At 41.0% G+C, this 14,630-nt stretch overlaps 1 protein-coding gene across 2 annotated transcripts in view; it reads left to right on the forward strand.

The window, feature by feature from the left end:
- galnt14 (UDP-N-acetyl-alpha-D-galactosamine:polypeptide N-acetylgalactosaminyltransferase 14 (GalNAc-T14)) overlaps positions 1–14,630 on the forward strand; it is a 237,701-nt gene that overhangs the window by 122,871 nt on the left and 100,200 nt on the right. For both annotated transcript variants that reach the window (XM_085432502.1, XM_085432500.1), the window contains exon 3: positions 5,464–5,562. In XM_085432502.1, the coding sequence (XP_085288628.1) occupies positions 5,464–5,562 (99 nt within the window). The remainder of the gene's footprint in view (positions 1–5,463; positions 5,563–14,630) is intronic.

The following is a 14,630-nucleotide window of genomic DNA, read 5'->3' on the forward strand; positions in this document are numbered from 1 at the left end:
GGAAACAATGTTTTTGAGTTTATGTTTAGTGAATAAATCCCAAGAAACTCAGACTGGCATCGTGTTTGATAAGCCATGAATACAGAAACACAGATAAGCTCCAAAGAAACTTATATCAGAAGACATATTTATGTTTTGTGGTATGAAAAAAATATTTGGTATGATCACAGTAAGGCAACATGCTTTTGGTGTCTTCGTTTTTCATATGTCAGGGAAGTAGAAAAGTCTCCTTCCCTTAGATTTTTCTGTGAGGAATATATATATCTTATCTTTTTGAACTACAAAGTTGGGCAGCAACAGGAAGGAGCTCCCCAATCTGTCTTGCTGGGAAATGTGAATATTTGTACTTATGCTACAAGAAAATTCTGTATTTTTGAGCACTATGATATGAACATGCTTGGAGAAAATTATGTGAACTGCCTATATAATATGTGACTAACCACTTTTTAATTTTAATACTGTGTTACAATATGAATTATATACACAATACAACATATTTCTGTTGAGTCAACGAGTTGCTGGAAAAAAAGACATTTTAGATAAATACAACTTTCTAAATTTTAAGTAATTTCAAATTATTTAAATCTGCTTGTCAAATATACAAACTTATACATGGTCTGGCACTTCCACCAATGAGTGATTTTATTAAACAAAAGTCTAGCAGTGTTGCCGGGTAGTGACTGACTCGAGCAACTGTGAGAGGTGATTGTGAACTGACATTTAGACGGACCACCTTTTCACAGAATGCTCTGTCATATCAAGGAATGAGCTTCTGGAATAGTCTTCCACTGTCAGTGAGGGAACGTACAAGTCTCCCCATCTTTAAGAGTCACTTAAAAGGGCAGCTGAGGGACACACAAGCATGTGATCATGTTTAATAATCATGCTTTATATTGAACATGAAAAAGAGTCCGTGTATTACAAAAAAGGGAAACAACTATTAGTGTAATGGGTCAGTGCAATATCAGGACAGTCAGGGCATGTGCAATACTGGGGTTTGTGCAATATAATTGATGTGTTTCCATTATTGTTATCTATATTGTCCTCTGTTGTCCACTCTTCTTGTCATTGTTTGTTCTAGTATAATGTGAGCACTGTTTTTGTCCTTGTCACATGACCTGTAAATAGTGTCTCTGTATGTTTTTACTAACTTGTGTGTAACACCAACCTGCCAGAGGGTCTGCGGATGGAAATTAGCCCAAGGCTATAATCTGGCATATTTATATTTGTTAAAATGTTCATTAATATGTATTGCCCCTCTTTCTAAATGAAATAAATAAATGAATACAGCTTCCTTTTTTTGTCTGTAAACCACAGTTAATTTAAAGTCAAGCATTTAAGATGTGCAGCAGTGAACAGGTAGGTTGTGGCAGTTAGCAGACAGCTTCAGTTCAAGGTTTGCAAAAATGTTGCATTAAATACAGCCATTTTCATACATAAAAGTAATTGGACAATTGACTAACAAGCAGTGTTGTGATGAGGTGAGGCCTGTTCCCATGTTATAATATGGAAAATAAAGCAGACCTAGTGTTTAAAGTTAGTAGTGGGGATAGGCAAATTGTAGCAAAGCCTGTGTGGCGTGAATAAGACACGGCGGGACCACGGAGCAACGTTCAGAGTCATCTTTATTTACATCTCACCACACCACAACACCCCCAAACCCCTCAGTCCCCGTGTTTTTAACTAGGCGGGCGTGATTAAGGATGCCGTGCAGGTGCGTCCGCCCTCCCTGCACGGCACCGCAGACCACGCCCCACCACATACCCCCATCGCCCGATTGAGGCCGGGGAGCCATCCGGCCGAACCTACTCCCCCACCGCCAGTGGGAGAGGGAATCAGCCCGGACAGCTGGCACCCCCAGGCCCCGGCCAAGCGACGGGGAGGTGCGAGTTCAGGCGGCCGCCCGCGAATCCAGCGGCGCAGGCAAAGCTGGTTCGGAAGTCGGACACGTGACAGGTGCACCCGGCGCGGCCGGCACAAGCGTGAGCCCCAGCTCACAGGTGGCTGGGCAGAGGTGTGGCGTGTACAGGCCTCTGGTGGTGGTGAGGCCGGTCTGGCGAGCACGGCGATCTCAAGCGTGGCGCCCGCCTCGCTCGCCAGTTCCACTCGAGCAAGCTCCCCTGGCACTGGGACCTCCAGCTCCTTGCGCGGCCCCTCCGTCACCGCTGTCGCTCCCTGCTGGAGCAGCCCATAGCGCGACTCCTCCGTCACTACTGCTCCCTCCGCCGCCACTCCCGGCTCGAGCAGCCCCTCGTGCAGCTCCTCTTTCTCCAACCGGCGCAGACCCTCGCGCACCTCGTCTGCCGCCTCCGGTTGGAGCGGCTCATCCACCACTCCCGGCAGGAGCAGCCCTTCACCTGGCTGTTCCCCCTCCTCCGGCAGGCGCAGATCCCCGCGCGCCTCGTCTGCCACCTCCGGCTGCTGAGGTGCCTCACGCGGCTCCTCCACCGCTTCACTGTCCTCGGGACACACCTGTGGGGGTGGCGCCCAGGCCCAGAGCAGCGCCGCCAGCTCCCCAATCCTTTCCAGGTGCCGCTCGGACTGGTCCTGCAGCTCTTCCTGCTGGCGACGCACCTCCGCCGCCTGCTCCCGCTGGGCGGCCGCCATTTCGGCCACCCTCTGGGCCAGCTCCTCCATTCCCTGGCTCCGATATGGACCCGCCGTGCTGCCTCCTGGGTTTCGGCACCAATGTGGCGTGAATAAGACACGGCGGGACCACGGAGCAACGTTCAGAGTCATCTTTATTTACATCTCACCACACCACAACACCCCCAAACCCCTCAGTCCCCGTGTTTTTAACTAGGCGGGCGTGATTAAGGATGCCGTGCAGGTGCGTCCGCCCTCCCTGCACGGCACCGCAGACCACGCCCCACCACAGCCTGGAAGGCCATTGAACACAACTAGAGAGAGTGTATGACGACAGAATTCATTTCATAGTTAAGAAAAATTGAATGGAGTTCAGTTTATTTATATAGTGCCAAATCACAACAGCAGTTGCCTCGAGGCGGTATATACTGTAAAGTAAAGACTCTACAATAAACCTCCGTCTCAACCTAACCAAGTCAAGATCACTCTTGAGGAGGTAGCTCAAGAGTGTCAGGAGGAGGACGTCATTGTCAGCATCTACAGTCAGTAGTTGTAATACAATGGGTTTACAACCACAGCGCCTTGGTTTGCAGAAAATCTGATTCAATAGAAAACATCTAAAAGTCCGACAGTTCAAAGAATCCAAAGATTCTTTGGGTAAATAAAACCGGAATGAACTTATATAAAAGTATAAAAAGGAAATGTGAAGCACAGTGCATCATCTGTCAAACATGGTGTAGGCAATTTTATGGTATGGGTGTGAATGACTGCCTGTAGAACTGGGCCAACAGTGTTCAATGATAACGTGTCATGGATGAATTATGAAGTGTACAAAGCTATACTCTTTGTTCCTATTCAGACAAATGCAGAAGCAATGCAAGAGTTTCTCAAGACAGATTTCACCCCAGCAGAGCATGCTTTTCATTTATTACATACAAAATGATATGTCAAATGGCTAGTTTTTGATCTGTAAAAATGCCTTCTGGCAATTTGTTTGTGCGTTTACATTTCACATTTTGTATTGATCCTCTTGTAATGATACAAAACAGGAAACTTTTTTTCCTGTTTTGTATCAAAGGAAATGGATAAAACCAATCATATTTTTCTTGCTTGTATGCGGTATATTAAATTAAATATTCTAACCTCGTCGCCTTCTGCAAAACAAATAATGAAACACGTTATGGAAGTAGATTAGGTGAGCTGCAGAAAACCACATGTTAGGCTGGTTAATGGTGCAGTATGTTTAGTTCTACAAACACACAGATGCACAAACACACACAGACACACACATATTCGAGAAAGGTTAACTTCTTAAAAATAAAGGCCAGAACAGACCAAGCAGACTGTTTCTGTTGGAAAATGTCACCAATCCATCAATCTGATAGGTAAAGGCCAGTCTTCTCATTATACAGTGCGCCTGTGTGTGTGCGCGCGTCTGTGTGTGTATGTGCGTGTGATGTGTGTGTGCGTTCCTCTTCTCTTTTAGAAGAAAAGCCTGCTGACCCAGCGAATGCACTGCAATCAAACATGCACACACTTTGCAACGTATTCTAATGAGCATAGTGGTGGTCATCTATAATTCATTTTCAACATGTCTGGTCTGATCACTTGGTTACTGTGTGTGTGTGTGTGTGTGTGTGTGTGTGTGTGTGTGTGTGTGTGTGTGTGTGTGTGTGTGTGTGTTATACCTGAAGACAGGAGCAGCCAACATTATAGGAAATAGTCTCACAGTAATCACCTTGAAACAAGTACTATTGACCAGTATAGTGTATGTTTGTATACCAGCACATCACAAAAAAATAATAATTAAATAGAAATTCTAGAAAATTGCTTGTTTTGCATGTATCATGGTAGTCTTAAGCACTTAAGTTGAAAGCAGTTGGATTTCTTTTTAGGTTCATGAAGACATTTTCTCTCTCATCTAAAATCCTTCTTCAGTTTTGGAAACTGACTGGGAGTCATAGATATTAAACCCGTATTGGGGTTATCATCGTGGGGGTGGTCCTGATAGTCACAGAACCTCCATGCCTCATGTAGTTTGCTACCACTACATGAGCCAAGATGTGATTCAAGGTGTGGGTCATTACAATCACATAGTGTGAGTGCGAGAGAAATCATCTGGGAAGGAATGTCAAGATTGATGCATGTTGACGATAGTTGGGGTAATTTTCTTTTATATTTAAATATTTTAAATAATAAACTTACATTCATTCTGTATTAAGTCCATTAATTCAAGCCTTTTGTGTTTTACCAGTATAGTCAGTTTTAGAAATTTTTATTTAGTAGCATTGTTTTTTTGTCAGGTACTACACATTCTTGTTTGGGGATACATGGAAAACTAGAGGCAGGGAACAGCAGCAAGACCCAAGCACAAAGCAGACATATAGCGACAACAGATATGACATTAATAAAGTCATATTATTAACGGGAGTGACAAGGATGGAGCTGGGTTGCAAAGTGGCTTGGACTTGAGGTTTAGAAGGATATGAGCTGAGCTGTCAGCTGATGCAGTAGTCTCACTGTAATGTTTGACTATCCCTGGCTAGGGTGGTGGAGACCACAGTTGCTACATGGGTGCTCCTCTAATCTCTTGCCAGATTTGTTATGTCAAGATCAGACAGCCTTTGATTTTTGACTCAACTTGAAAATGTGTGTCTTGCCTGAAAGTCAATTTGTTATATTTTGGGAACTGACAGCGAGCTGAGCTGAACAAAAGAGTAGCTGGAGGACTTGTTGCTCATTTAACTTTTACTCAAAGTTCAAAACAGTTTATGTTTACCTGTCTTTTAATACAGCATTTTAAAATTTGACATGCCTTTTACTAAATCAAAGGGTTCCTTGCCAGTAGCATTGAGTAATGCTTTTCTCTTTCTTTAGGTGCACCACTCTTCACTACGACTCAGAACTTCCTTCAACCTCCATCATCATCACCTTTCACAATGAGGCCAGATCAACTCTGCTGCGGACCATCAAGAGGTAAACACACATCTGAGACTTCTATATGGTAGAGCTCAGTGATAAAACTGCAATTGTGCTATGTAATTCACACCCAATCCCAATTCTAGGAGGATTTTGGTTATTTGTATCTAAATATTAAAGTCATGAAAAAAGTAGACAGGATTACTGAGATGCTAGGTGTACATCAAAGAGAGTGGTAGCAAAGGAAAAAGGCTTATAGTGAGTGGTATGTGAGACTGGACACAAAAGGACTTGTATTGACAAGCAAGGTAGAGAGACTGAGTTAAAAAGGATGTGCAGCAGGTTAGAGTGATTAAGGATGGAGATGGAAATGTGCTAACAAAGGAAGCGAGTGTTGAGAATAGATGGATGGAGTACTTTGAGGATCCGATGAATGAAGAAAAGGAGGGAGAAGAGGATGGATGAAGGAAAGTTGCTGAATGAAGTGCAGAGATTAGTAAGGATGAGGCAGTCTGTCTGATCTCATCCTTGTGTTAATGTTGTTCCTGAATTAAGATAATGTTTTTCCAGGATCAAAATTGCATCTAAACAATTATATTGCTATGATGTCATAGCTCTGTGACTTGGAAAAAACCTACACATATCCACTCAGGAAAAAATCATAGATAGGGTTAGAGGTTACAGCTAAAGTTAGAGTGTGGGTTAGGGTTCACCACTTTATGATTTGATGTGTGGTGTGACGTGTTTCCATGAAGCAAAACTATGACATTGCTACAATGTGACTGGTCACTTGCAATGTTGAACCTGGACAAACATTTGTTTTATTGGTCCAGGAATAAGACCAACACGATATAAGGTCGAGCTAGTGAAGGCATCAAAAGAGGCGATGAAGGTGTGGAGAGAGGGCAAAAGACTGACCAGACTGTTTAACACAGTCTTGGAGAGTAAGGGGATAACTGAGGAATGGGGAAGTTAATTGCTACAAATTTTTAAGAACAAGCGTGAACAAAAATACACTCACAAGCTGATGTGGTATGCTGATAGTATGGTGAGTAGTATGGCTTTATGCTGAGAAAAAGCACTAAAGATATAATGTATCCTTTGAGAGTGTGGATATAGAGAAAGCATACTGTAGTAACAGTATAGGTGAAGAGGAGAGTACAGGTAGGGTGGAGTGGGTGGAGAATAGTGTCTGGGGGAATTTCTTGCAGAACAGTAGAAGCAAGAGTGAAGGGGAAGGTTTACAAGATGGTGGTGAGACCTCCTATAATGTGTATTCAGGACATGGTGGAAAAGACAGGAGGACGAGTTGGAGGTGGCAGAGTTGAAGTTGAAGACCAGGATGGACAGGATTAGAAATGAGTGTATCAGAGGGACAGCTCAGGTTGAGCAGCTTGGACATGGACAGAGGAGGGATACTGGATATATAGGACAGGATGCTGAAGATGGGGCTGCTAGGCAGGAGGAAAAATATTAAAACTACAGATGATATGTGATGAAAGAGGACATGCAGAGGATTTGAGGAACAGGGGAGGATGCCAGAGTGAGATGGAGGCAGATGATTTGCTCTGGCAACCCCTAAAGGAAGAAAAGGTATTGAAATATTAAATCGTATCAGCCTTCATCAACCTGTATTGTTCTGACTTTATTTATTGTTTGCCGGTAAGCAGAGCAACATTCAAAAGACACACATTTACATTCTCTTGACCCTCAATCCACTCTATCATTGAACCATCGTTCTGTCAGCAGGTTACCACACCCACAATCAGCACAAACAGATACACAAAGACTCACAGACACACACAAGTTTTGGCTTGAGTTCAGCTCATTATACCAGTCAGTCAGCAGGGACTGGCTACGTCTCCTCACTATCACAGAGGACATTTTGTGATTTGTGTGTGTATGTTTGCTGTGTGTGTGTGTCCCCTTCAGCCCTTTTCAGAGCTCTGCAGTTTTCAACCAATTAAAAGACAATCTGTCTCCCTGGGCCCCTCTGCTCCCTTTGGCTCTGTCTCTCTCTCTGTATGCGTACAAGTGTGTGTGTGTTTGCCGGTAGTGACTTGGAGCTAGAAGTAGTTTAGCTGCCTTTTATTTTTACTTTGTGAATTTGGAACGTTTGTGCTCACCAGGGTGCATTAGATCCTCTGAAGCTTCCACGCTGCTCCAAACTGGTTTGCTTGGCATTAAAACATTTGAAGATAAATATACTGTATAGTCCATCTGAAAGACATTAAGCTGTGTATTATTTGTATTTAGACATTTTTAGGTATTTTTATTGCCCTTAAATACCAGTTAATATAACAAAGTAAGTTGCTTGCAGCAAAAAGAGTATTTGTGTTTTTTAATGAAAGACTGTATCTCTCCCTAGAAAATCATATTTTGAATGGATGCAATGTATTTCCAATCTTCTGTTGTCCAATTTTGGTGAATCCAGTGATTTGTACCCTCAGTTTCCTGTTTTTAGCTGATAGGAGTGGCACCTGGTGTGGGCTTCGCCTGCCAAGGTTCAATTTGATGTGCATTCAGAGATGCTCATCAGTTTGACATTCAAAAAAAAACTTTTTAAAATTTTCATTGTGGACAGGCTCTCCTTGTTTTGGCTTTGGTGATTTTCAAAAGGAAAGGGGACAAACCCTGCGTGGATTTGGTGTGACTGTTGAAGAATTGTCAGCTTTTGACGTTTCATATAGTTTTTGTGAAAATTAGCCCTGCCAAACTAAAGGATCGGTGTCTTAACAGAAATCAGCCACTTGACAGAAGAGCTTCAACTGGTGTCTTTACAGAGAGAGTGACGCACTTAGGTAAAGCTCAGACGAGTTAAGAGTGCTGCAACAGATCACTTGACATTTGCAGTTTTTCTGAAACAGAAAAAACAGCCAAGAAACAGAAACTGGTGATGTTATGAGTAATGAGACTGTAAGTGTGGAGTAACTTCTGTATTGGAGGCTACACACAGATCTTTTTTGAGAATAGTAAATTGGAAACAAACGTATTAGATGCGATGTTTACAAAGTATGTTTTTTTTTTCTAAGACAGAGTGACGCTGTGGGATCACAGAGTGTTTCCATAGTCCCTTAGTAGGTTGCTTAAGGGTCCTTAATGGACTATGGTGTGGCTTTGCAGGTTGTGGCCCATTAAGAGCAAATTGTGTGCTAATTACATTTGCCCTCACTCAAAACAAACCATCAATTTTTAGACTGATGACTTTATAGCCAGGCAGTGCTTTCAGCTTATATTTGTGCCCTATGAAATTTTACTGCAAGTGCTCACAAAAGGTCATTCAGTCAAATTCTCATATTGTTTTCGTTCCTATCACTGCTTACCCATTTCTTACCTGCGTAAGTTTTTGAGAGGGTGACAAAATCCACACAGAAAGATGGTTGAGTCGGTGGTGGCTCAAAACAAACAAAAACTAGGTTTTGGGAATTGTATAAAATCATTTTTGCATTTGGCTTTTACCAAAACTACTTTGCTAGTTTACTTCATTATTATTGGTCTAATTGTATAGGTTTACAGTGTTAAAGACATATTAAAAAACTACGACATGATTAACTACATGAAAAGATACCAGAGCACATTTTACATGCCCCAATCTGCATCAGCACAAAAAACTATTATAGTTAAATATTTAACTATTAGTTGCATTTATCTTCTCGCCCAAATATGGCTGATTTTTGCCAGAAGGCTGTATTGGTGTGGTAGTTTTTTGTTTTATTATTATTTTTTAGAAGTGTCAGAATGATTTCCATGATACTAATAGGTGTCCTTTAAAGTTTAGTATTATAACACACTATAGAAAATCTGGCATAATGTACCTTGAATGTGTTGATAACTGGTGGTCCTGCTTAGCTGCACAAACAAGTTCTCCTTGGCAAACACCTTGCCAGAGATTTCCACGAGTACATGAATACCAAATGTTTATAAAACTGCCCCAAGAAAAGCCGAAGGGAAGGACGTACCACTAAACCGAGGCAGAGTTAAAATACTGAATTGGAAAAAAGCTTCAGCATCGTACTCTTTGTGTGAAAAATGCTTAAAAATATCAGTGTGCCTGTCTCTTCACTGGATCATGAAAAGTTTGCAAAGATCTTCAGTTTAGTGAAACTTTGTAGATTTTTTCTTTTATGAGGCTTTGACAGGCATTCAGTCATAGACAACTGAAGTCTAATTTCAAACGCCACTATTCATGCTGAGTGAAAAAAGAATAGAAAAAAAAACTTGAATAGCCTGATAATGGAAAGATAAGTTTGCTTTTTACTATCTGCAATCATGTTTTGCTTCAAGGACTCTGAAAACACTGAAAATGTATTGAATGCCTACAATTACATTACAAAGGGGTGTAATTTTGGACCTTTGTGTGCTTTAGGGCTCGGCAGTATGCACGCCGAACTTTAATAAGTTTGATTTGAGACAATGATGGGTACTTTGAAAGCTTTTCATCTGGTGATCAAAGAGTTGCTTTCTGAGGGAGAGCCAGGCCTTGTCGATATTTAATCAAGGTCTGATCCTGAAAATTGATCTCATCTTCTGTCTCCGCTGGGCAAGAGATAAGCAGGCCACATGAGAGAGAGAGAGAGAGAGAGAGGCAATGACAGAAAAATAAAAACTAGGAGCTTTTGGGATATTTGGTTTTTAATAGATTTAGTTTGTTTTGGCTCTGTGTGTGTGTGTGTGTGTGTGTGTGTGTGTGTGTGTGTGTGTGTGTGTTTTCATGTAAAACAGGCTCCTGAACTGCAAAGGTTTCATTATGTACAAAGGAGCTACAGCAGGAAATGGGAAAATGAGAGAAAAGCGCTACAAATATTATTCTGTGATCATCATTCCTACTGTTATGTTATGTTATATGTTATTGTATGTTATGATTCGGTTGGTTGTTATGTTAATGTCAAATTTAATGACATAAAAAATCCTACAAAAGGGATTGATTGTGGCAGCATGTTGCAGATGAAGAAATATATCTATTAAATAAAATCTAGTTTAATGCATTTCACTGTTCATTATGTTTTCAATTCATTTTACATCTTCAGCCAAATCACTGCACACTGAATGTTAATTGAGTGGAGAAAAGGGTTAATTAAATGTTCGGGTGTGATATTTGTTTTGATATCCAGCCCGCACTTATCGTGCGTTTTTGTTTACATGCGTTCAATTAACCGCTGATTGTGGTTCATTTTTCCTCTCTATGTGAGGGCACTCTAAACACAATGACACCCAAGACTGCATTCATCTACATCAGGGGTGCCCAATCCCGGTCCTCGAGAGCTACTATCCTGCAGCTTTTAGATGCATCCCTACTCCAACACAGCTGAATCAAATGGTTTGATCTCTTCAGCATGCCATCATGTTTGGCAAAGGCCTGATAACAAGCCATTCATTTGATTCAGGTGTGTGGGAACAAGGATGCATCTAAAAGCTGCAGGACGGTAGCTCTCGAGGACCGGGATTGGGCACCCCTGATCTACATCCTTCATATGCCAAGCAGCACACACATGCTGTGTGTTATCTACATATCTGTTTCACATGCTGCTTTTTGCAAATGAAACAAAGGACTGGCTGAGAAGGGACTCATTCCTGTAGCTTTAGGACATTTTCTGTTGATCATATAATCATATATATTTTCAAGCTCAAGCTGTCATTCTAAATAATCTGGAGAGGGGCATTTTTGAAGCGTTTTGTTGTTGTGGAAACATTATAGGCAGCATTGCACACTCATCACAGTTTTAAATCCCCGTTCTTATAGTCCAATAAAAATAAAATAATAAAATGTTTTTCTTAACTATTTTAGAATAAAAATGTAAAACACTAACAGAATTATAACTAGGAAGAATTTGGTGGATCCTTCATTCTTTACCTGATCAGTCTGTCTTCAAGACCAGTATGAAGGTTATACTAAATGGTATTTACCTATGATTTACACAGTGGTTTGAAGTATTATTTGCAGATAGTTTTGCTTGCTTTTGTAGTATTAGAAAGTAAATGATGCTATGAACCACAATTAGCATCGCAGTTCAACAGACTTTCTTTTTGTACAGTTTAAATGTAGAAATTTTCTTTAAGAAGGTCAAGTGTTAAATTTGTGTGTGAAATAAACCTCAGGGAGTTGTCTAATTACCCAATCGGTCCATCAGTCAGTCTGTAATCCAGCCAAGCAACCATCCTGCTCTGCTCAGCAGCCAGCACGCACTGCAAGTGTAGAAATGCCACTTCTAGATCAGCACCAGCTCAGCACTTTCTGATTCAGTGGTCCTAAAAAATGCACAGTAAAGAGTCCAGAACACTTCCTTTAGAACTGATCACTCAGGATTTATTAGGAGGAGGACGAGGCAGATTTATAGTCTCTGCCTCCTTCTGCAACTTGGCTGTTTTACGAAATCCTTCCTCCCACTCTGTTGGCTCTTTGTCACATACTTCTACCTGAATCATTATCCCTTTCGTTTTGGGCTAAAGCATTTTCATAGATAAGGAAACCCACGTGTTTTTAGTATATAGAAATACCCAATACGTAAACATTATTTTAGATACAAACAGTCTGTATTTAAAATGTATTTTTATTGCTTGTTTGACAGGCAAATATATGTTTTGTTTGTAATTGTGATTTCAACACATGCAGTCAAGTTAAACAGAAATTTCTCAGTAGTCTCTGTGCAGTCCTGTAAAAAACTAAGTAGACTAACTACTAACTATACCTTCTAGCACCAGTAACATGAAGTAATAATTTTCTATATGAGTGTTTTAGTGTTTGTTTTTGCACAATTTGGCCTTAAATTTTCAATCAGGTCAGGACTTTAGTTACCTATAGTAACACCAAATTCCTTACTTCTTCAGCCACTATGTCCTGTTGCATGATCCAGTTGGATCTGAGCTTTAGCAGAGGAGTTCATGGTCTGTTCAATGACTGCAAGGTGTTCAGGTTCAAGCCCAAAGTCATCACCCCTCCAGCACCATGCTTGACAGTTGGTATGAGGGGTTTATGTTGTTGTTTATGTTGATGTGATGTGTTTACTTCTTGCTAAATTTGGCACTAATCGTCATGAACTTTAAAATTGTATATACAAACTGTAGGTGTATAGTGTAGGGGGTTTTTTTTGGGGGGGGGGGTTTGTTTTGTTTTTCTCAGTTCCTCTTAGGTTTGCACAGCTTTTCTGACCTTTGGGGAAATTTGCTGGACATTCACTCCTGTCAAGATTATGGGGTTGTGCTACCTCACTCCTAAACACTACAGTAAAGCTGCCAAAACTCGTTATAGCAGGAGTCGCACTTGATGATCAATTAAACAGTTGCATTTGATTAGCTGCACATCGCTTCTACTTACCCTCTGAATTCATATGGAAGTAGTAAGGGTGTACTCACTGTATAGAGTCCATTGAAAACTCTTTCATGTGACTGTATTTCTAATAATGTTTCCATGTTGGTCTGTCTGTGGGCTGGAGTTGACACAAAGATGTGTGCCTAGTTCCCTAAAGTATTTTAGGCAGGCTTAAGCATAGCATTACTTTAAGCAGACCACAAAGAATCACTCAAGGGATCACGATAAGCTTGCCCACAGCTGCTCCACATCTGCAAGCCACTTTGGAACCCATATAGCTACTCCTTTTCATGCTGTTTCTGACTTAATCAATTGCATACCTACCTGTTTTATTCTGAGCAGAGCCATAGTACCAGATATAAGTTCCTGCAGATGGAAAATCGTTTTTTGACTACAAGAATTTAACATTGCTGAATAAAGGGCATTTCCAAGATAAATGCATTTGATACCCATATCAGCTCAGAATAATCTTTGACGAGACTTATAATGTAAATGATACTGTAACATTACAGATCATTAGTAATGAGATGCTATTCCATCTAGATACCATTCATTGCGTCTGTGAGGCATTAGATTAACACTGACGAGCTTATACATACAGCATCCTCTAAATCAGGGGTGCCCAATCCCGGTCCTCGAGAGCTACCGTCCTGCAGCTTTTAGATGCATCCTTGTTCCCACACACCTGAATCAAATGAATGTCTTGTTATCAGGCCTTTGCCAAACATGATGGCATGCTGAAGAGATCAAACCATTTGACTCAGCTGTGTTGGAGTAGGGATGCATCTAAAAGCTGCAGGATAGTAGCTCTCGAGGACTGGGATTGGGCAGGCCTGCTCTAAATAAACAGTCATAATGAGAATGTAATTAGTGAATATCAAAATAGATTTCTGCAAATTAGCGGGGACAAGACTTTATTTAATGTGGACAAACTAGCACTTTGATTTCAGACTAAGGCTGATAGATTCAGATGTATAGTGATAGATCAGCACTGATGAGACAGTATTTACTGGGTGCAGATATATAGGATAATGAATCACTGGTGGCTAGACAGAACAGAACATACTGAGTGGCTGAATCAGGAATTCGTTCCAAGAGAGAGATTTTCTACAGATGGATTTAAGATGCAGTGAAAAGGGCAAAGTATACTGTTTTTAAAAAAAGATGCATCAGCATTTAATACCACATATTTTAATACTGCGTGGATGTACAAAATACTTTAAGAGATATTTGACATCCATAGGAAAAAATTTTCATTGCTGTCAGAGACCTTGATAGAGAAATAGGCTGGAGGAAGATGTGCATGAATGGAAAGATAGGTAGATTCAGAGGTGGGGGGAAAAAAGAGTGATGAATTACTCCAGCAAGCTAGAGGACAGAAGAGCCGGCTGTCAGCTAAGCAATCAGGCAGAGAGAGTTTGGAAGGAGGAGGGAGGTAACCAAGCTGAAGCATGAGAGAGAGGGAGAAAAGGTGAAAGCTCCACAGAGGAAAACAGGAGAATTTTGATGTAAGCAAAGCCTGATAGTAGTTAAAAGTAAATTAACTTCTTAACTTCTAACTGTAGAAAAAATAATAGGTAACGGGAAACATTCTTCAGCTGATTTACAGTTCAAATATAACACAGACCCCATTCACATGAAGGAAAGAGTGGCAGTGTGTTTTTACTGTAACCAACGGAGCAGAAGAAATCGAGTTCCCAAAAGTTGAAAGCATCACTTCTCAGCTGTGTATAAAACCCTGAGCAGTAGAGAGGCGAGACAATCTAAAACCTGAAGGAGGTTTTGTATTTACTTCACATGTTCAGAAACACATTTCCTG

The sequence above is a fragment of the Copadichromis virginalis genome, linkage group LG15 (genome assembly GCF_057382275.1).
Source record: "Copadichromis virginalis isolate Kocher_CV1m ecotype Utaka linkage group LG15, C_Virginalis_male_GT1.1, whole genome shotgun sequence".
Classification (NCBI taxonomy): Eukaryota; Metazoa; Chordata; class Actinopteri; order Cichliformes; family Cichlidae; genus Copadichromis; species Copadichromis virginalis.